This window comes from Chiloscyllium plagiosum, unplaced genomic scaffold (genome assembly GCF_037043375.1).
Source record: "Chiloscyllium plagiosum isolate Xiang-an unplaced genomic scaffold, Cpla_swu_hap1 HiC_scaffold_3, whole genome shotgun sequence".
Classification (NCBI taxonomy): domain Eukaryota; kingdom Metazoa; phylum Chordata; class Chondrichthyes; order Orectolobiformes; family Hemiscylliidae; genus Chiloscyllium; species Chiloscyllium plagiosum.
In genome coordinates this window covers 68,738,146-68,759,564 of record NW_028270141.1, presented here as the reverse complement: position 1 = coordinate 68,759,564, position 21,419 = coordinate 68,738,146, and the positions used below count along the sequence as shown (strand labels likewise).

The window sequence follows — 21,419 nt, the reverse complement described above, 5'->3', positions numbered from 1 at the left end:
GAGTGGTGCTGGAAAAGTACAGCAGGTCAGGCAGCATCTGAAGAACAGGAAAATCGATGTATTGGGGCCCTGATGAAGGGCTTTTGCCTGAAATGTTGATTTTCCTGCTCCTCAGATGCTACCTGACCTGCTGTGCTTTTCCAGCACCACTCTAATCTTGACTCTGATGGAGATCAGGCACCTGCTCAACCCCAATGCAATAGCAGGTCCTGCAGTATCAGTAATTAGAGACTTCATCCACATGCACAGGAAGAAGAGCAGCAGCAAACAGCACTGTGGGATACAATGACCTTCATTGCCCAGAAGCTGCCTGAGTGCAGTTACAGTATGGAACGCAGCTTTCTCAAGCAAATGATTGTCCAGGTGCCTCCACGAATGGTTTGACAGCTGCCATGGACATCTTCAGGATCTACTAAAGAGGCACACATCCACGCACTCCATCACACCAGTACTGACCACCAAAGGAATGATTACTGGGGACAAGGACCCTGGCTAGCTCTGTACAAACTCACTCATTGCGTATCTCTCATTCTCTCCATCTTTATTGATGAATGTCTGTGACTAAGAATGATTAGAAAATTGTTTGCTAGGGCCAGATCATTCACACTTGCCTTTCGAGCATATATCAGGCAAGGGGGGGATAATCTCTTTACCAGTGATGTTGCATTAAGATGCAGCATTACAAAAACTTGGTTTGTTGCTCAGTCCATAAGGATAATTGATTTGTTAATATGTCCCAGATATTCGGCTAAACAGTCTCGGCATAATTAGTAGAGTAATGAAGTGACATGGATCATTCCCACATAGTACATGCCTTGAAACAGTTTGCCTGCAGTCTATTGTCAGACACTCTCTGTTCTGGAATATTGAATAAATTGAAATTAGTACTCATTGTATCAGCAACAGTTATGGTATTTGTATCAATGGAAAAGTTGAAAAAGTAATCCATCACATTTTTCCCTGGGGACTGTGAATAGATCAGCTGCCATACTGATCCAAGGAATGGATGGAACATCAAGTGGTTAGAGTAGTTCCCTCTAATGCTGAGGTGAATCTGTTTAGTATGCATCATATTCAATCCTGACCCACACACAGATTAGCAATCTTATGCATTCAATACCCAAGTGTCCCTAGTGAAGCATGTATATGATATGTTGGCATAGTGCTTTTGGGACAATAACTTGTTTATCCTTGAAAATGACATGTTGTGATACATCAAGTTTGCTTCCTTATGGACAAAATGACTAATTCATCTCAGCTATTTTTAATACTGAGAGGTCATCCCTGGATAATAATCTTTTGCAATCTTTTAGTTGCTAATCTTTGGCATTTGCTGATTATGACTTCTCATGCTGACTCTGGCCAAAGTATCACAGATTAACTTTGAGAATGCATTCAGCATCGAAGTCAAGAGTATCAATGTGAAGATCAAGAGGAACATCTTAGTCTTTGTGTGGGTTGTAATGCATGCAGTATGTCATCATCCCAAAGTTCTGAAGAACACTCATACTGGGCTTAAAATATTAACTCTAGTTTTCTCCAGGTACTGCTAGATCTGCTGAGTTCCTCCAGCATTCTCTGTTTGTAATTTTATTGATATCTCATGTATATATCTCATATATATCACGTACATATCATACCTCATCAAAAATCACATCCTTGGCGATTGTTGACTGATTTGATTGTGTCATGTGTGATCTGTTCTGCCATAGTGAATGGGTTTAGAATATCATGAATTGTGATGATACTGAGAATCTGTGCATACTGGTGGTCCTGCTATTGCTGGACCATTGGTATTAACAAGATAAAAGATTTCAAGAAATTACTAAAAGCTTAGGTATTGGTACTGTCATGATTTCTGTCAATGCACGGTGTTGATGATCTACACTGGGAAATGGTCTCTTGTAGGGTGTACAATGAGGCATCACTTGTTGAGGTACATATCTTTCAGGATGTGTACTGGTAATATGTTGGCACGAGCTCCCATGTTGTCCTTAGTTTTTAATATCTGTAACTTGTTTTATCTTGATGGTGATAGTGGTGGTTGTAAAAGCTTCTGATCACCTTATAGAAGTTACATGGTGGAGGAGTTAAGAGTATAGATAGGTTGGGCATCTTCTGAAATAGCCTTTCACTTGGTGAACTCTGAACTTCATTGAAGTGTTTTGTTTGTATGATTTCTTAACATTCTCTTTGCTGCCAATGTATTGGTGCTGTTAGGACTTTGTTGGACAATCTGTGTCGTTCTGGGTTCAGTTTGATCTCTGGAATGAGATTGCCTACGTGCTCAATGCCTTTTTGTGCCAAATGCTTCACAGATAGCAAGAAAATCTGCACAGCTTCTGAATAGTTTGACAAATCACATGTGTTACGGATTTTGCTGGTTTAATGAACTTCACTGACTGCAGCAATGGATTTACCTAAAATGTGTAATTGTTGTCAGTCTGCAATTCCGATTTCATATTTATGTCTACCCTGAAGTAATGCGTGAATGGGAGGGCTTTTTTTCTTACCCAACAGATCCTGCCTAAAGGCTTAATTTGGTATGCTGATGATGACCAACTCAATAAATCTCTCAGTTTACTCTTCAAAGAACAGTAGGAAGCTATGTTATGAAGGGGACACATGAAAATTGCATATACATATTGATATATTTGAGTGAAAGAGCAGGGACCTGGCAGTTTGAGTACAATATGGGAAGAGATTCAGTAATGTGAAATTGTTCACATAGTTGGGAAGAATAAAGTAAGTAGAATATTATCTGAAACGAAATGACAAATTCTGAGGTCTAAAGATCATCCCAGCAGGAAGTTTATTTAATATTAACTTTCATCAAAGAATTGGAATTAAAATATTATAGCATTATACTGGAAATGTGGTCCCTTTAAGTATGATGTCATATTGATTCTGTGGACTAAGTGAAACTACATGTACGTTCACACCATACAGCAACCCTCAGGAACTTTAACCAAGTTATTCTTCTTTATATTTAGTTGGAAATTGACCTTCAATAAGTATCTGTTCGTTTGATTCCTCAGAGCTAAACCCAATGTGAATAGTAATGGTTCAAATCACTTGAAATAGAGAGCTGTTGAGATCTCAATTAACTATCCTAAACAAAACCTACAGTGCAGATGAAAATTAGTGTTAACTTAATTCTAATGACAGCATTAATTAATCAGTGGTAGCAAATCCCAAACGTGAATCACTAATTTTTTTAGTTTCTCCTTGAAATTCCCATTGAATTCATGAGTGGCCATTTTAAATTATTGTCCCCCTAGATTCAATATCCCAACAAATGGAAGCATCTAATTTAAACTTACACTATCAAACCATTCAATTATCTTATAGATCTTGGTTCAAATCATCCCTCACATTTTCTCAAGAAAAGAGCTCTTCTCAGGTCAGTCTTTCCTGGCAGTATGCACAACAACAGATTGCAACTCACTTCAGTGTCATCCTTTTTCTGTTTAAATCACACAACACCAGGTTATAGTCCACAGGTTTATTTGGAAGCACCAGCTTCCGGAGCACTGCTCCTTCATCAGGTGGTTGTGGAGCATAACAGCATAAGACACAGAATCTATAGCAAAAGATTACAGTGTCATGGAACTGAAATGATATATTGAACAAACCTGGATTGTTGTTTACTCTTTCATCTTTTAGAATGGGTTGCAGGTTTCAGTTCATTAATATGTAAATCCCAGAACTTATTTTAAATCGCCTTCTCGAGATAACTTAAGATTTTATAACAAAAGGTGACATCGCAGCTCAGACAATGCATTAAAGGTGTGAGGTTAGAGTCTGTCTGCATCCCAATCCTAAGTCAGATTGGTTCTATTTCCAAAGTGGAATTTCCAAAATATTACATGTATTAACTGCCTACAGTGACTGCCTGCAAATTGCATTTTTTGAGCAAAATAGAATGTATCTGCAAATATAATGCTGTAAATACAAAATCACCCCATAGAATTATATGCGTGTGCACGTGCATGAGAGAGAGAGACAGAGTGAGTGTGTGCATGTGAGTGTGAGTGCATGTGAGAGAGTGTGTGCTTGCATGTGTGAAAGCTTGGTAAAGTGTGTGTGTGGGTGTGATGGAGTTTAAGCCTGTGAGAGGGTGTGTGCATGAGTGAGTGTGTGGGGGTGCATGTGTGTGCGTTTGAAGATAGCACACATATGAGAGAGGGTCTGCCTGAGTGTGTGCGCATGTAAGGGTGTGTGAGTGTGTGAGTGTGTGAGAGAGAGAGAGAGAGAGAGAGAGAGAGAGAGAGAGAGAGAGAGAGAGAGAGAGAGAGAGAGTGAGAATGTGTAGTGTACTGGGGATCCCTGTAGTGTGGCATGAATCCAAGGTCCCGGTTGAGGCCATACTCATGGATATTGAACTTGGCTGTCAGACTCTGCTTGGCCACTTTGCATGGTTATCTATCCCAAATTCGCCTTGGAGGATGGTCACCTGAAGATCCAAAGCCGAATGTCCTTGACCGCTGAAGTGTTCCTCAACTGGGAGGGAACACCCCGGCCTGGTTGTTATTACATGGTGTACATCCATCCGTTGTCATACGTTTGCTTGGTCTTGCCAATGCACCATGCCTTGGTGCATCTTTGCCTGCAGCATATGAGATAGCCAACGTTGGCCAAATCACGAGTACCTGGCGCGTACGGGGTGGGTGGTGTCCCATGGGTAATGGGTAATGGGTGATACCCTTGACAACAATCCAGGTTTATTCAATATATCATTTCAGTTGCATGACACTGTAATCTTTTGCTATAAATTCTGTGTCTTATGATGTTATGTTCCACAACCACCAAATAAAGGAGCAGTGCTCCGAAAGCTGGTGCTTCCATTTAAACCTATACCCTGGTGTTGTATGATTTTTAACTTTGTCCACCCCAGTCCAACATCTCCATATCTTTTTTCTGGAGCACTGCATCCAGGGTTGACTTTTGTTTTGCTTGATTACAATTTGTATATTACAATGGAACAAAGCACAACCACCAAATTAGTCATGAGGGCCTGGATTGTCATTTGTGAGTCACGTGCACAGAGTCAGGCCAGCTCTTGGCTCTGGAAACTCAATTTTTAAAAATTTCTGCCAAAGTCAGATTTTAGCCCAGGTGAAGAGCTCTATTGGATGCTAGGGTGAGCAACCCAACAGAACTGAGGACTGCACCATGTGCAGAGGCAGACTGAGCAGAAGAGCAGCCTGTATGCATGGGCGCTATATTGAAGTTTAAATAAAGAATAAAACATAAAATGGCCCTCCATCGCTATTATTTATTCATCCTTAACCTCACACAAACACTCCATGCATCATCCATACCAAGCCATGCCACTACCCATCCCCATTGCTCCTCACATCTTCCATGCCAAGCTACATGCCTCATCTATTATAACAAGCCTTGGAATTCAAAGTCACACATCAAAGATTTATAACCACTCACAGCTGTCTAATGCATTTTGAAATTTACTCAAGTGTAGTAAGACATGATTGCGAAATCAGTCATGTAGTACTAATCCAATAATGAAAGCTTTTAGGTTCATGTCAACAGACAGAGGAAGAAAACAAAAAACTGTTTTTTAAATACTCCAGACTTTTTTTAAAAAAGGCCAGGATTTCTATATACCTTAAATGCTTGACAATTCCCTTTGGCAAGTAATTCTGAGAGTTCTTCCTCATATCTTTGATAATACACTTTACCAGGTTATTTGAAACAGGTCCTCTTGATAATTTTGGCAGATCTTCTTGTTATGGGCTCTAACACGTATTTTAGATATTTTTTTCTGGCTTCTTTTGACAGTTCATATGAACTTGATAGTTCCTGAGCTTATGCATAATTATGCTCATTCATGCCTAGTTTAACAATCCAAAAGTCAACCTTACTTCTCCAATAGCATACTGGAATTAAAGATGTCCAAGGACCATATGGAAGGGAACATAACCTTTCCAAAGGGGCATTATGGCTATCTAACTAAATGTATAAAGGTCAGTTCAGACTTGCACTTGCCAAGCCTATTCTGTACACTTGCACTTCATATTCTGAGGTTACTAAAATCTGCTTTAGGTGGACACAGTTGCTGATTGAAATAGCTATCTACCTTTATGAATCATGCATGCATGAATCATGAGAGACTCTGACAAATAAAGAGTTGTTGAGACGAAAGACCCCTCAGGAAAAGATGAAGAGTTTTGGCAGGTTGAATAAACCTTAATTTCAATAGAAGTCTCTTGATTAAAAATTGAACAATCTTGACTACAATAGCGCACCTATGTAGTTTCTCTTAATTATGAATTAAATGTATATGCCAATCATCCTGGACTATATATTGTGAAAGTTAAAGTATGTGACTTTCATTTAAACCTCAAAATAATAATCCCAAAGCATCATTTGTGATCACATTTTTCATTCTCTATACAAGCCAGGTAGCGTAAGCTCGAAATGGGATGCTCATCCCCAATTTACGGACAGTTTGTAATACGACAAAAGAGGTGTAATAATCTAAACTTAAGCAAAGTCAATTCTTTGCAGCCAAAAAAAGCACACCTTACTCTATCACATAGGCCCTGGACCTGGTTATTGAGGTAATAGATTAACTTAATTACCCAGTGTGTTGTAATACCAAGAAAAGTGATTCTATAAGTAGCACATGCAACACTTCCCTTCCCAAATTTCACTTAATCACAAAATAAACATCATGTCAAAACATGCTATATTGACATTGTTTCTGGAAGATGTCAGTTCTTACCTTCATATCTGTTTCATTAACAGTGGAATTCACAGTTGAAATGTTTGACAGAATATCAACCACAGCTTTGACATTACCAGGGCTGGTTATATTGTCCCCACGTGTGGCACAGGAGAGTTGTTGGAGAGTACTGGGAAAAGTTTTTTCCAAGTCATTTGTTTTTAACTCCTAAAAAAAGTGAATTAGGAAGTATTATAGAAATAAACAAAGTTGGTAGACTAGGAGACAAACAAGCTAAATAATAAAAGCAGTCATGGTGCAACTGATCATTATGATCCTTATTGCACACTCCACTTCCACCTCACTATCTGTTACACAATCTCCTCAAAAAGGGGGCAAAAATGACTTTTTAAAGCACTGTGGAAGTTTGGGGGAAATGTTTGGGAAATACTTCTCTGGTCCACAAGTTCAATCAAAATAAATTTTATTCATTCACAAGATGTGGGCATCACTGGCTAGTTACCCTTCCCTAATTGCTCAGAGGGCAATTGAGAACCAGCCACATTGCTGTTGGTCCAAGTCACATGTAGGCCAGATCAGGTAAGGGTGACAGTTTCCGACCCTAAAGCTCATTAGTGATCCAGATGAGCTTTCTCTGACAATGAACAACAGGTTCAATGTTAGATATTTAAAAAATTGAATTCCTGTTCCCTAGAACACTACCTGGGTCTCTGGATTAATAGCAATAATTGCCTCCCCATTAGAAGAGAGGACAGTGGCTTTGTGACATTTTGTCAAATCCTTCACTTTCTTTTGTTAGGCTGTTATATCAGCCAAAGACAAAAACTCATCCCATTTGAACATGTGCAACAAGTTCACTCTTAGTCTACATTGGTGGCAACATGTTGCAAAAACTGATCTCAATGTGTGGAAAGAAAGAAAACTCATGTATGAACAAATTCCACTTTTATATTATGATACGTTACTTTCTAGTATAAAGTATAACATGCCAATCATTGCCACAGAATTAGGCTTTGAGAGAAGAAAGGTAGTTTAGGGGGTTGTAGGTTGCTGAACCACACAGAACTTAAAGATCGAGACAAACTGTCCTGCACTTAAGCAGAGAAAATTCTGGACTTGTCAGTCACCACACAAAATGCAGACAGGAGCTCAAACTCAAGATTGAAGAGTCAAAGTCTTCTGGATTTAAGCACTTCTGCCACAATTCATCAGTAGTAGTGGGGCTAAATACTGAAGTCATTGGCAACTATGCAAGAAAAGCAAGAAAACAATTTTGTGTTTGGATGGAATTGAGTTTCTTCAAATCCCTGACTTGCAGCCTTCAGAGATTTAGTGAGACTTTGAGGACTCAGATGTAATCATCCACGACCCTGATCAGACAGCCACAATATTAATGCAGCTGGTTCAGTTAAACTTCAGATCAACCTGGAACATTGCAATGATATGACAACTGTCCTGCTCTTGAAAGAGAAAGGAATATATTTGGCCTTTATTTTTCGACAATGATCATTGTCTAACGGGGGTCTAGCATCCAGACTTGGGCAGGGATGGTATGTTTTCTTCTTCTTAGGCACCCCTCAGGATCAAGGATGACTTGGTTCTGCTCTAAGTCAATGAGAGGGCTGATAAATACAATATGTGACCTACAGCCTCTGTATTTACTTATTTATTCTACTTTCTCCATTTTTGTCAACCACAAGCCAGGGACTCCCATGAGTCAACATACATTTTTGACTTCCTCAGAGGTGCCTTGAGGACATCCCTAAAGCAGTGTCTTCCTTCCAGTTTACTGAAATGTGAGTTTGAAATACAGCAATTGCTACAGGAACTGGAGTCAAGTATAAGAATGATATATCTTGCCCAGCAAAGCAGGATTTGAGGGAGACAGTACTTAATGCTTCATTTAGGAGAGGATGCTATTGCTGTACGCCTTTCCAGCCACTGGATTTGGGAGATCTTACAAAAGTATCACTGACAGGATGTTTTTAGTGTTTGAGATGCTAAGTGTTAGATACTTTAAGTGCAGTGGTTATGTGAGCTCCATCATTCTGTATTATGTAATCCACTAAACAAGGATAAATTGCATTTCTGAGCAAAATTTGTTTAAATAACTAAAATAAGACAATGAAGATATTGGTGCAAGTGCATTTTAAAAGAACAGCTCTGAATGCAGTTTCTATTCCCGTAATTAATACCTCACAGATTCTGTAGATTTCTTCTGATACACAGAAATTTAATTCCTGTTCATACAGTCCATTTTTTCCACATCTGCTTGTCTTTGTTCCCATCATATTTTCACATTGGAGTTTTGCAGAAGTGTTATAATTTGTTATGCCATATTTTTCATCAATGCATGGTATTTTATCATCTGTTTAAAGAAAGCAACATTCAAAAGCTACATAATTTAGTAATTTCTTGCTCAAATCTAATAGCTTCCAGGCAGTTGGAGATTGGATGTACAATGGAAGATATACATCAGGGCCCTGCAGAAATCCTGATATGTAGACCAATGAGGAAATTGTATGAGAAGTTTCAACGTCCAATGGACTGGTTAACTATTTCCCGAGACCTTGTACGCATGAGTCTCTTTGAGCTCGAGTTGGATTCTTGGACTCAATCTACATGCTTTGAAAGTTACTCCAGAATTGTTAGACAGTTGAAAAGCTAGCCCACCAAATAGGTAACTCCATAATCAACCTTTGACAATCTAACTTATCACTGACTACTTACTCCCCCAATCAGACAAGACTACCCCAACCTAATTACACCCCTGATTGCCCTCAAACAGACACAGCAACATAATAACCTGCCCAGTCCCTGACAATTAACCAATTAACCCCTGATCAATCGTTTATTCCTGACCCAATCTGACTAGCCACTAATCAGATTTGACCACTGACCCAACCTTACTACTCCACAACTTCCTGACTAAACTGCACAAGCATCGAACTATCCTTCTGATCCCTAAACTACAGCTCCAACCACCCTCCCACATTCAGACCAGACCCAAATGACCCTTAACGCTGAACTACTCCTGACCATGTGAGTACCTAACCTCACCGACCTAACCTATCTAACTCGTCAACGTGACTACCCATTCACCTTACTCTGACCCGATCACCCTATTCACCTCACTCACCCATCCCTCTTTTCCATTTGCTACTTATCTAGCTACTAACTAATCCACCTCACCTGCCTATGCATCTCACCCGCCTTCCCAGCTTACATGTACACTCACTCAGACATTCACACATATATGATAAATACGAACCAGAATATGGCTGATAGTACTGTAAAAGGCAGTTGTGTCCTATTCTCCCTCAACTCTGTATGATCTGGAGTTCCCTGGGAGACACTGCAATGTGCATTTCTTCTTCAGACAAGATCCAAATACCCCAGAGGAAGTGCACAGTAGCATCATGTTGGAAAATCTTCACTGGCAATAGCACAAAATTACCACCAACCAGCAATTGTAGGTCATCTGTTCCATACTCACGTGCTCAATGCACATTCAACTCCTGAGATGAGAATATGTGCCACAGCGTGAGATATGTTCAGAAGCAGAATGTGGAACAATTAATGATTGTCAAGTATTTCTATCCATGAGTATTTTATGAACATCATATGATTCCTCTGGAATTGGAATGAAAATTTGCCTTTAGGCAAAACAGGTCCACAACGGATGCCATTTCCCTAGCCCCAAACTCAACCCTGGAACATCTGGATAACAAGGACACCTACATCAGGCTCCTACTCATTGATTGCAGCTCCGCCTTCAACACCATAATCCCCTCAAGACTGATCTCAAAACTCCGGGATCCAGGTATCGGCTTCACTCTCTACAACTGGATTCTCACCTTCCTGGCCCACAGATTGCAATCAGTAAAGATAGACAACTGCATCTCCTCCATGATAATCCTCAACACTGATGCCCCCCAAGGATACATCCTCAGCCCCCTACTGTACTCCCTGTACATCCACAACTATGTAGCTAAATCCTGTATAAATGCCATCTCCAAGTTTGCTGACCACACCACCGTGGTGGGCCAGATATCAAACAACAATGACTCAAAATAGAGAAAAGCAATAGAGTGCTTGGTGTTATGGTGCACTAATAACAATCTCTCTCTCAATGTCAGCAAAACAAAAAAACTGATCATTGACTTCAGGAAGAAAGGAGGAGGAGGCACCCTTATCTACATCAACAGAGTTGAGGTGGAGAGGGTAGAGAGGGTCAGGTTCCTAGGAGTGACAATAACTGACAACCTTCTTGGACTTCCCATGTAGATGTGATGGTCAAGAAGGCACAACAATGCCTTTTCTTCCTCAGGGGGCTTAGGAAATTCGGCATGTCCATAAGAAACTGCACAATCTTTTACTGTTGTACCACAGAAAGCATTGTATCCGGGTGCATAACAGCCTGGTACACAACTGCTTTGCCCAGGATTGTAAGAAACTACAGAAAGTTATGGGCACAGCCCAGACCATCACAGAAACCAACCTCCCATCCATGGACTCCATTTACACTTCCTGTTGCCACAGGCTGCCAATCTCATCAAAGACCCCTCCCACCTCGCTAATGTTCTCTTCCAACCTCTTCCGTCAGGCAGAAGATACAGAAGTTGAACACACTCACCAGCAGGTTCAAGAACAGCTTTTATCCTGATGTTATTAGACTGCTGATTGGACCTCTCTAACTTCAAATAATGTTGATCTTGCTTTGTGCACCTCCTGCACAGCCATAACCTTGGATGCTTCGCTTTGTCTAAGCACCCTATGATCTATATGTCCTTGTTTGCTATAATCTGCCTGTACTGTTCACAAAACAAAGCTTTTCATTGTACTTAGGTGCATGTGACAATAATAAATAAAATCAACTAAATCAAATCAAAACTGGAAAGAAAAACTAAAAGGAATCAAAGGGACAAAGGAGACTCAGGATACAATGTGAGTGATTTTGAAGTGTGTAATTCAAGGAAACCTTCCTGCCAACTGATGCAGCCAGGAGACATTTTATATCTTAGATTAATTAAACCATTATGGGTGAGCTGCTTGTGCAACAGTAAATGAGGAGAGATGAGAGTTTACATTGTAACAAGATAAATAGAAATAAGGGGAGATGTATATGACAGTTCTAACAGAGGTACAAGACAGAATCGTTTTGTTTTGAGACCAGGCATTGTGATAACTGGAAAAGTGGGGACGAATATGCAGGGTATTCATAATTTTGGTGGAACAGACAAAAATAAAAAGGCAATGGAGTTGCATTGCTCATTAAAGAGGAAGTTAACACCAAAGAGAGTAAGTATATTAGCTCCGATGATGTGGAAACAGAAAAGACAGAGCTATGAAACACCAAGGTGCAAAAAAACCTTGAGTGGAAGTTGCACATAGACTCTGAAACTGTAGGGGTGATATTAGGCATTAAACAGGAAATTAGAAACACATGCAGTAAAGGAACATCTGTAATTATAGCTGACTTTAATCTGTATATAAACTGGGAAATCAAATTAGTAACAATATTAATTGTAGAACAGTAATTCCTGGAATGTTTACACAATGGTTTTCTGGATCATGACATTGAGGAACTAATTAGAGAACAGACCATCCTAGACTGGGTGTCATGAAAAGACCTCTATGACTGTAGACTTTGGGTAAAGCATACCTGGCATCCACCGAACAGGATGTGTAGAAGGAAAGTTCGTCCTCATAAAATAACAAACACTCAGAACTTAAGCGTCAGCTATTTGAACTGAGCTACCTTCAGCCACATGCATGTTTTAGCAAGAACAACTTCCAAACACCAAAGGAAAAAAACAGTTGCACTTAGGAATACAAGCATATCAGTTATGGAAAAATGTGTAGAGAGTAGTACTGGGCCAAAATCATTTGAGGGTGTTCCAATTTATTCGAAATGACAAAACCTGAAAATTTATGAAAGTTCAGTTGAATTTCTCATAACCATCCAGCTCCAAACATTCCCAGAGCATAGGAGTCCTGATTTTTTGGATATTCAATGTGCATCATAGCTGTTGTGACTCATACTATTCAGCACCTTAAATAAATAAATGTACTTACAATTACACAGTTGGCAAAGTGCTTTAACATGCAATGATACAAATATAGGCACTCCACTTAGCAGTATAACAGGTATTCAATTTCTACACATTTTTAAAATCAAACTCTCTCTAGTAAAAATATTTTATTATTCAAATGACCGCTTACCGGGTAAAAAGCTAATCTTGTAATGTTTTGACAGATTTTGACGAATTGTGGTGAATTGGTTTGCCTTAAAAGTCTTTTTAGAGACTACTTGATGGAGTATAATTGTACTTCCCTGTCTAAATTCAAAAGATATGAAAAGGCAATTATTGCAAATATCTTTTAAAGTAAAAATTCCAACTAACTATTAAATAAAGGTGTAAATGAATAAGAGGTTCTGAATTTGTATAGCTTGGAGTAGTTACGGTTAAAATATAGGCTGCATTTTCTTTAACCAGCTTAAAAATGTGACATAAAAATTAAATTCACCAGCCTGAAACTTCCACTGAAGGTCAGTTGTACTTTAGGTTAATGTCAGAATTCTTCAACCAAAAGCAACAGGATATAGAATAAGTCTGCCCACACGTACAAATTATAAGAATATAATATTTCCATTGTTGAATGCTAAGTGTTTATTTCTGGTTGAACTGGTTAACCAATTGGATCTCTGCCACCAGACCCGTGATCTTGGATAAAGGCCTCTCAACTACCTGATCAATTCATAGTTCATGGAGAAAGTGAGGACTGCAGATGCTGGAGATCAGAGCTGAAAATGTGTTGCTAGAAAAGCGCAGAGGGTCAGGCAGCATCCAAGGAGCAGGAGAATCGACGTTTCGGGCATAAGCCTGAAGAAGGGCTCATGCCCGAAACATCGATTCTCCTGCTCCTTGGATGCTGCCTGACCTGCTGCGCTTTTCCAGCAACACATTTTCAGCAATTCATAGTTATTGCCTTCCCTACATAAAGCTTAATAGCTTTCTTTCCAATCCTCCAGCCTTAAAATAGAAGGCAAAAGTTGAGAATAATGGACACTGCCTGTAATGTCAACTCTATGATGTAGGTTGGTATCTTCAGACCATGTAGCGACTAACACATTTCTCTAACTGCTTCAATATTGATTGAAGTGTTCAGAGCAAATGTGCTCAGTCATCACCAGTTCTTTTCTCTAATCCAGTACCTAGAAATTGGGAAACACACATTTTTGATAAAGTCCGAGTCATCTTGATGCTGGGCCTCATGTCTTACTAAAAGAAGACATAAAGTATCAGCACAAATTTGCGCCAGTGTTAGGGTGTCGGCCATCCTCAGTTATTTACATCTAAGGGTCAGCCAGGAATGGAAGGTGATAGACTGAAAGAACTGTGGATTATCATCATTTCAGGAGGTCAACAATCTTGGGACAGGGAAATTAGGGCTGGAAGATTTGGGTTGGGAGTCTAGGGACCAGGACGAGGGGGAGGTCACGGTAACAACAGGAGGTATGATAGTTGAAAGTAAAAACTGGACACTGTAGACTCTGATTCCATATTCAAATAAGCTATATTTTTTTTTGTTAAAGAAAACCTCGATAGCTAATTCCTCCAAGTACAGCCAGCAACAGTGCTGCCTCCTTCAGCTGTTGAAGCTGGAACATCGAGCAGGTTTAAGTGCCTTGTTTGTTTCGGTCAGCCTCCAGCCTGGTTAAAGGGTCCTTCTTGTGTCCTATGAATGCAATACTGATTAGGAGAGTTCACATAGTATCACCCCACCATGTCAGAGTCTAGGTTGACTCAACCACCCAACAAGTTTTTATATATAGATTTTCTTAAATCTCAATACAGGTTCTTAAACTGTCATACTGCAACTGAACATGGCAAACAACCCTAATTTTCTGCATTATTAACATTCAAATACTGACAACATTTCAGAAGTGCAAGCATGGCAAACAATGTGACTGTAGAGATCTGAAACTATGCTGACTCATCATTACTTTCCCGTATGAAACTAAAGCTCTCACACACTTTACGAGAACACTTCAAACCAGTTTGACAGGTTGGCCAAAAACCCATGCATGACCGTAATCAAAGAGAGACAAGTGAAAAGGATTCCTTGTCAGATTTTTCAGTCTTCAAAAACACATGACATACTAGTAGCATAATACCTGTCAAACTGTAAGTAAATCATTGGAGGGATTTTATTGTACATTATATTCCACACAAGTTCACAAAAACAACTTGTCGTATATGACTTGGAGAAATGCGAAGCAAGGGTCAAAACAGTAGAATTTTAGATTAGATTACTTACGGTGTGGAAACAGGCCCTTCAGCCCAACAAGTCCACACCAACCTGCCAAAGCACAACCCACCCAGACCCATTCCCCTTCACCTAACACTACAGGCCAATTCAGCTAACCTGCACATTTTTTGGACTGTGGGATGAAACCCACACAGACACAGGGAGAATGTGCAAACTCCACACAGTCAGTCTCCTGAGGTGGGAATTAAATGCGGGTCTCTGGTGCTGTGAGGCAGCAGTGCTAACTACTGTGCCACCGTGCCACCCATAAATGATCAGAGTGAACTTTGGAGATTTACAAGGATGTTGATAGGAATGGAGAATTTTATTTGGAAGCAGATAATTGACAGGCTGGATTTGTTTACTTTAAGACAGAGAAGACAAGGTAGAGATTTAATTCAGTTATCTAAAATTATGAAGGGCTAGGGGATCGCAAGAACAAATAAACAGAGCACACAAATGTAAAGTGATTGGCAGAATAATTAGAGAATTGATTTTTTTTTAAAACAGAGTTTGTTTGGGATATGAGACTTGCTATCTGAAAAGATGATAGAGGAAAAGTTTTCAATGAACTTCAAACTATTTGGATATGCATTTTCCATGTTTAATTCCTTAGGGTACTGAACAAAGAATGCAAGTTGAAATTTGAAAATAAATAGCTCTTTCCCAACTGACACAAAACATGGTTAATGGCCTCACTTTCTACTGTAATTCTTATTATGTTTTATCAGTATCAATAGCACAGAGAGAGGTAGAGGGAATCCATTAACAGCTGCTTTGAAACTAATGTGCAAACTCAATTAGGGAAAGTCTTTTATAAACTCTTCCCATGTCTAGCACAGCAACACTGGGGTCATGAAATATGCTACACAAATGCAAGCTGTTTCTTTTCTGTTTTCCAAAGACAATTAACAGAACAATTATTCACCATTTTTACTGCTGAAAATGTATTGCTGGAAAAGCGCAGCAGGTCAGGCAGCATCCAAGGAACAGGAGAATCGACGTTTCAGGCATAAGCCCTTCTTCAGGAATGAGGAAAGTGTGTCCAGCAGGCTAAGATAAAAGGTAGGGAGGAGGGACTTGGGGGAGGGGTGGTGGAAATGCGATAGGTGGAGGGAGGTCAAGGTGAGGGTGACAGGCCGGAGTGGGGTGGGGGCGGAGAGGTCAGGAAGAAGATTGCAGGTTAGGAAGGCGGTGCTGAGTTCGAGGGATTTGACTGAGACAAGGTGGGGGGTAGGGAAATGAGGAAACTGGAGAAACCTGAGTTCATCCCTTGTGGCTGGAGGGTTCCCAGGCAGAAGATGAGTCGTTCTTCCTCCAACCGTCGTGTTGCCATGGTCTGGCAATGGAGGAGTCCAAGGACCTGCATGCCCTTGGTGGAGTGGGAGGGGGAGTTAAAGTGTTGGGCTATGGGGTGGTTGGGTTGGTTGGTCCGGTGTCCCAGAGGTGTTCTCTGAAATGTTCCGCAAGTAGGCGGCCTGTCTCCCCAATATAGAGGAGGCCACATCGGGTGCAGCGGATGCATTAGATGATGCGTGTGGAGGTGCAGGTGAATTTGTGGCGGATATGGAAGTTTCCTTTAGGGCCTTGGAGGGAAGTAAGGGGGGAGGTGTGGGCACCTTCCTCCTGCGGTTGCAGGGGAAGGTGACGGGAGTGGAGGTTGGGTTGGTGGGGGGGTGTGGACCTGACGAGGGAGTCATGGAGCGAGTGGTCTGTTTGGAATGCTGATAGGGGAGGGGAGGGAAATATATCCCTGGTGGTGGGGTCCGTTTGGAGGTGGCGGAAATGACGGCGGATGATAAGTTGTACATGGAGGTTGGTGGGATGGTAGGTGAGGACCAGTGGGGTTCTGTCCTGGTGGCGGTTGGAGGGGCGGGGCTCAAGGGCGGAGGAGCGGGAAGTGGAAGAGATGTGGTGGAGGGCATCGTCGACTACGTCTGGCGGGAAATTGCGGTCCTTGAAGAAGGAGGCCATCTGGGTTGTACGGTTTTGGAACTGGTCCTCCTGGGAGCAGATGCGGCGGAGACGAAGGAATTGGGAATATGGGATGGCGTTTTTACAGGGGGCAGGGTGGGAGGAGGCGTCGATTCGGTCGCCTTTTCCTCCGCTACATCAATGACTGTACCGGCGCTGCCTCGTGCTCCCACAAGGAGGTTGAACAGTTCATCCACTTTACCAACACCTTCCACCCCGACCTCAAATTCACCTGGACTGTCTCAGACTCCTCCCTCCCCTTCCTAGACCTTTCCATTTCTATCTCGGGCGACCGAATCGACATCGACATTTACTATAAACCGACCGACTCCCACAGCTACCTAGACTACACCTCCTCCCACCCTGCCCCCTGTAAAAACGCCATCCCATATTCCCAATTCCTTCGTCTCCGCCGCATCTGCTCCCAGGAGGACCAGTTCCAAAACCGTACAACCCAGATGGCCTCCTTCTTCAAGGACCGCAATTTCCCGCCAGACGTAGTCGACGATGCCCTCCACCGCATCTCTTCCACTTCCCGCTCCTCCGCCCTTGAGCTCCGCCCCTCCAACCGCCACCAGGACAGAACCCCACTGGTCCTCACCTACCACACCACCAACCTCCAGAAACATCGTATCATCCTCCATCATTTCCGCCACCTCCAAATAGATATATTTCCCTCCCCACCCCTATCAGTGTTCCGGAGAGACAACTCCCTCCACGACTCCCTCGTCAGGTCCACACCCCCCACCAACCCAACCTCCACTCCCGGCACCTTCCCCTGCAACCGCAAGAAATGCAAAACTTGCGCCCACACCTCCCCCCTTACTTCCCTCCAAGGCCCCAAGGGACACTTTCATATCCGCCACAAATTCACCTGCACCTCCACACACATCATCTATTGCATCCGCTGCACCCGATGTGGCCTCCTCTATATTGGGGAGACAGGCCGCCTACTTGCGGAACGTTTCAGAGAATACCTCTGGGACACCCGGACCAACCAACCCAACCATCCCGTAGCCCAACACTTTAACTCCCCCTCCCACTCCTCCAAGGGCATGCAGGTCCTTGGACTCCATCGCCAGACCATGGCAACACGACGGTTGGAGGAAGAGCGCCTCATCTTCTGCCTAGGAACCCTCCAACCACAAGGGATGAACTCAGATTTCTCCAGTTTCCTCATTTCCCTTCCCCCACCTTGTCTCAGTCAAATCCCTCGAACTCAGCACCGCCTTCCTAACCTGCAATCTTCTTCCTGACCTCTCCGCCCCCACCCCACTCCGGCCTATCACCCTCACCTTGACCTCCCTCCACCTATCGCATTTCCAACGCCGCTCCCCCAAGTCCCACCTCCCTACCTTTTATCTTAGCCTGCTGGACACACTTTCCTCATTCCTGAAGGGCTTATGCCTGAAACGTCGATTCTCCTGTTCCTTGGATGCTGCCTGACCTGCTGCGCTTTTCCAGCAACACATTTTCAGTTCTGATCTCCAGCATCTGCAGCCCTCACTTTCACCATTTTTACTGCCTAATTTAGTACTGCTTTTATATATTAATAAATTATCAGTGTAATTTATCAGCTGCCCACTACATTTCTTATTGCAGTCTATGTGCTCATTCACAAGATCTAAACAATGTGCAGGATGATGATAAATAAGTCCCAAGAAATGAGCATTTGCAACAGAAGGGATTCCACATCAGTGGCACAGTGGTTAGCATGCTGCCTCACAGCCCCAGGGACCTGGGTTCAATTCTAACCTCCGGTGACTGTGTGAAGTTGGCACATTCTCCTTGTGTCTGCAAGGGATTTCTTCTGGATGCTCTGGATTCCTGCCACAGTCCAAAGATGTGCAAGTTAGGTGAAATGACCATGCTAAATTGCCCATAGTGTGCAGGCTATGTGGGTTAGCCATGAGAAATGCAGGGTTACAGGGATAGGATTGGGTCTGGATGGGAATTCAGCGTGGACTCAATGGGCCAAATAGAGTCAAAGAGTAACACAGCATGGAAACAGGCCTTTTCGCCTGCTGACCATGATGCTCACTCAACTAGTTCTAATTGCTGCATTTGATCCATATCCCTCTAAATCCTCCATGTACCATTCCAAATGTTTTTTTTAATGTTGTAATTGTACCTGCCTCAACCACTTTCTCTAGCAGCCCATTCTATATATGCACCACTCTCCGCGTGAAGAAGTTGCCTCTCAAGTCCTTCCTAAAACTTTATCCTCTCACTTTAAACCTATGCCCTCTAGTTTTCAATTCCCCATCCCTCGGACAATGACTATATTCATTCATCCTATCTATGCCCCTCATGATTTCATTTACCTCAATAAGGGCACCCCCTCATTTTCCTATGTTGCAAGGAATAAAGTCCTATGCTGACCAAACTCTTCCTATAACTCAGGCCTACTAGTCCTGGCAAACATCCTCGTAAATCTTCTTTGCACACTTTCCAGTTTAACTATGTCTTTCTGAAAACAGGGTGACCAAAACTGTACACAATACTCCAAGTGCTGCTTCACCAATGACTTACATGACTGTAACATAACGTCCCAAATCTGTACTTAATGACTCCACTGATGAAGACCAGCGTGCTAAATGTCTTCTTTGCCACCCTGTCCGCCTGTGATGCTGCTTTCAAAAAACTATCTACTTGTACTCCTAGATCCCTCAGTTCCACAACACTCCTCAGGGCCTTACCATTTGTTGTATAAGTCCTACCTTAGTTTGACTTTACAAAGTGCAACACCTCACAGTTATCTGTATTGAATTGCATTGACCAATCCTCAGCCCACTTCCCCATCTGATCAAGATTCCTCTGTAATTTTTGATAACCTTCCTCTCTATCAACAATATGCCCTAATTTTGTATCATTTGCAAACTTTCTAATCATGCCTTGTACATTCACATCCAGATCATTTAAGTAAATAACAGATATGTTGGTCCCAGCACCAACCCCTGTGGCACACCATTAGTCATAGACCTCCAGTCCAACAAGAAACAACTTTCAACCATTACCCTCTGCTTCCTACCATCGAGCCAATTTTGAATCCAATTAGCTAGCTCCCCCGGATCCCATGTGAGCTAACCTTCATGACTAACTTGCTGTGCGGGACCTTGTCAAAGGCCTTACTAAAATCAACATAGACAACATCCACTGCCCTACCTTCATTTATCCTCTTGGTTACCTCTTTGTCAGACATGACTTCCTATGCACAAATCCATGCTGATTATTCTCAATCAGACTTTGACTATCCAAATGTTGGTTGACCCTGTCCCTCAGTATCCTCTCCAACGATTTGCCTACCACTGATTCAAGCTCACTGGCCTGTAGTTCCCTGGCTTGTCTTTGCTACCTTTCTTAAACAATGGAACAACATTAGCCACCGTCCAGTCTTCTAGAACTTTTCCAGTGGCTAAGTGTCCTGCTTCCACACTGTAGGGATTCTATCTAACTATTTTCCCTTGTTTTAAAATGATATTTCCATTGATAGATCCATCACATCAACTTTCTGGAGGCTAATGGTGACCAGAAACTGATTGGGCCTTATGGTCAACCAAAAGAAAAATGAAATTACAGAAGCTAGGAATTTTTGAAGTGAGGAACTCACCTCCTGTCTCCCCATTGCCATCAGGAGAGTTACAGAATACTCTCCACTTGCCTAGATGGGTGCAGTTCCAACATTTAAGAATCATTAACATACAGAATAGGAATAGAAGTAGACCATCTGGCCTCTCAGCCTGCTCTTTTATTCAATAAGACCATGCTTGATCTGTTTGTGCTTCAAATTCCATATTCCCATCTCCTCTGCCTTAAAAATATTCTTTTTTTTTTAGATTACTTACAGTGTGGAAACAGGCCCTTCGGCCCAACAAGTCCACACCGACCCGCCGAAGCGTAACCCACCCAGACCCATTCTCATACATTTACCCCTTCACCTAACACTACGGGCAATTTAGCATGGCCAATTCACCTAACCCCTGCACATTTTTGGATTGTGGGAGGAAACCGGAGCACCCGGAGGAAACCCACGCAGACACGGGGAGAATGTGCAAACTCCACACAGAGTCGCCTGAGGCGGGAATTGAACCCGGGTCTCTGGCGCTGTGAAGCAGCAGTGCTAACCACTGTGCTACCGTGCCGCCCACAAGGTATTCAATGAATATTCATTAAAAAAACATTCAAAAATATTCTTTGCTGCCTTTTGATGTAGAGTATTCCAAAGTAGCACGGCCCTCAGAAGAAAAATTCTCAGCTCTGTCCTGAAAAGGTGACCCATAATTTGAAAAAAATGCCCCATAATTCTTTACTGACGAACAAGAGAAAACATCCTTTCCACCTTGTCAAGGACAGGCAGGATGATTTTTTTTTACTCATTCACAGGACAAGGGTGTCAGCATTTATTGTCATCCCGAATTGC

General features: G+C 42.0%; 1 protein-coding gene across 1 annotated transcript in view; it reads right to left on the bottom strand.

The window, feature by feature from the left end:
* Positions 1-21,419, bottom strand: part of LOC122539844 (adhesion G protein-coupled receptor F2-like) — a 99,013-nt gene that overhangs the window by 33,248 nt on the left and 44,346 nt on the right. Inside the window, exons 7-9 of the mRNA XM_087976632.1 lie at positions 12,935-13,050; positions 8,905-9,077; positions 6,749-6,916 (exon numbers count right to left, since the gene is read on the bottom strand). Coding sequence (XP_087832758.1) covers positions 6,749-6,916; positions 8,905-9,077; positions 12,935-13,050 — 457 coding nt within the window. The remainder of the gene's footprint in view (positions 1-6,748; positions 6,917-8,904; positions 9,078-12,934; positions 13,051-21,419) is intronic.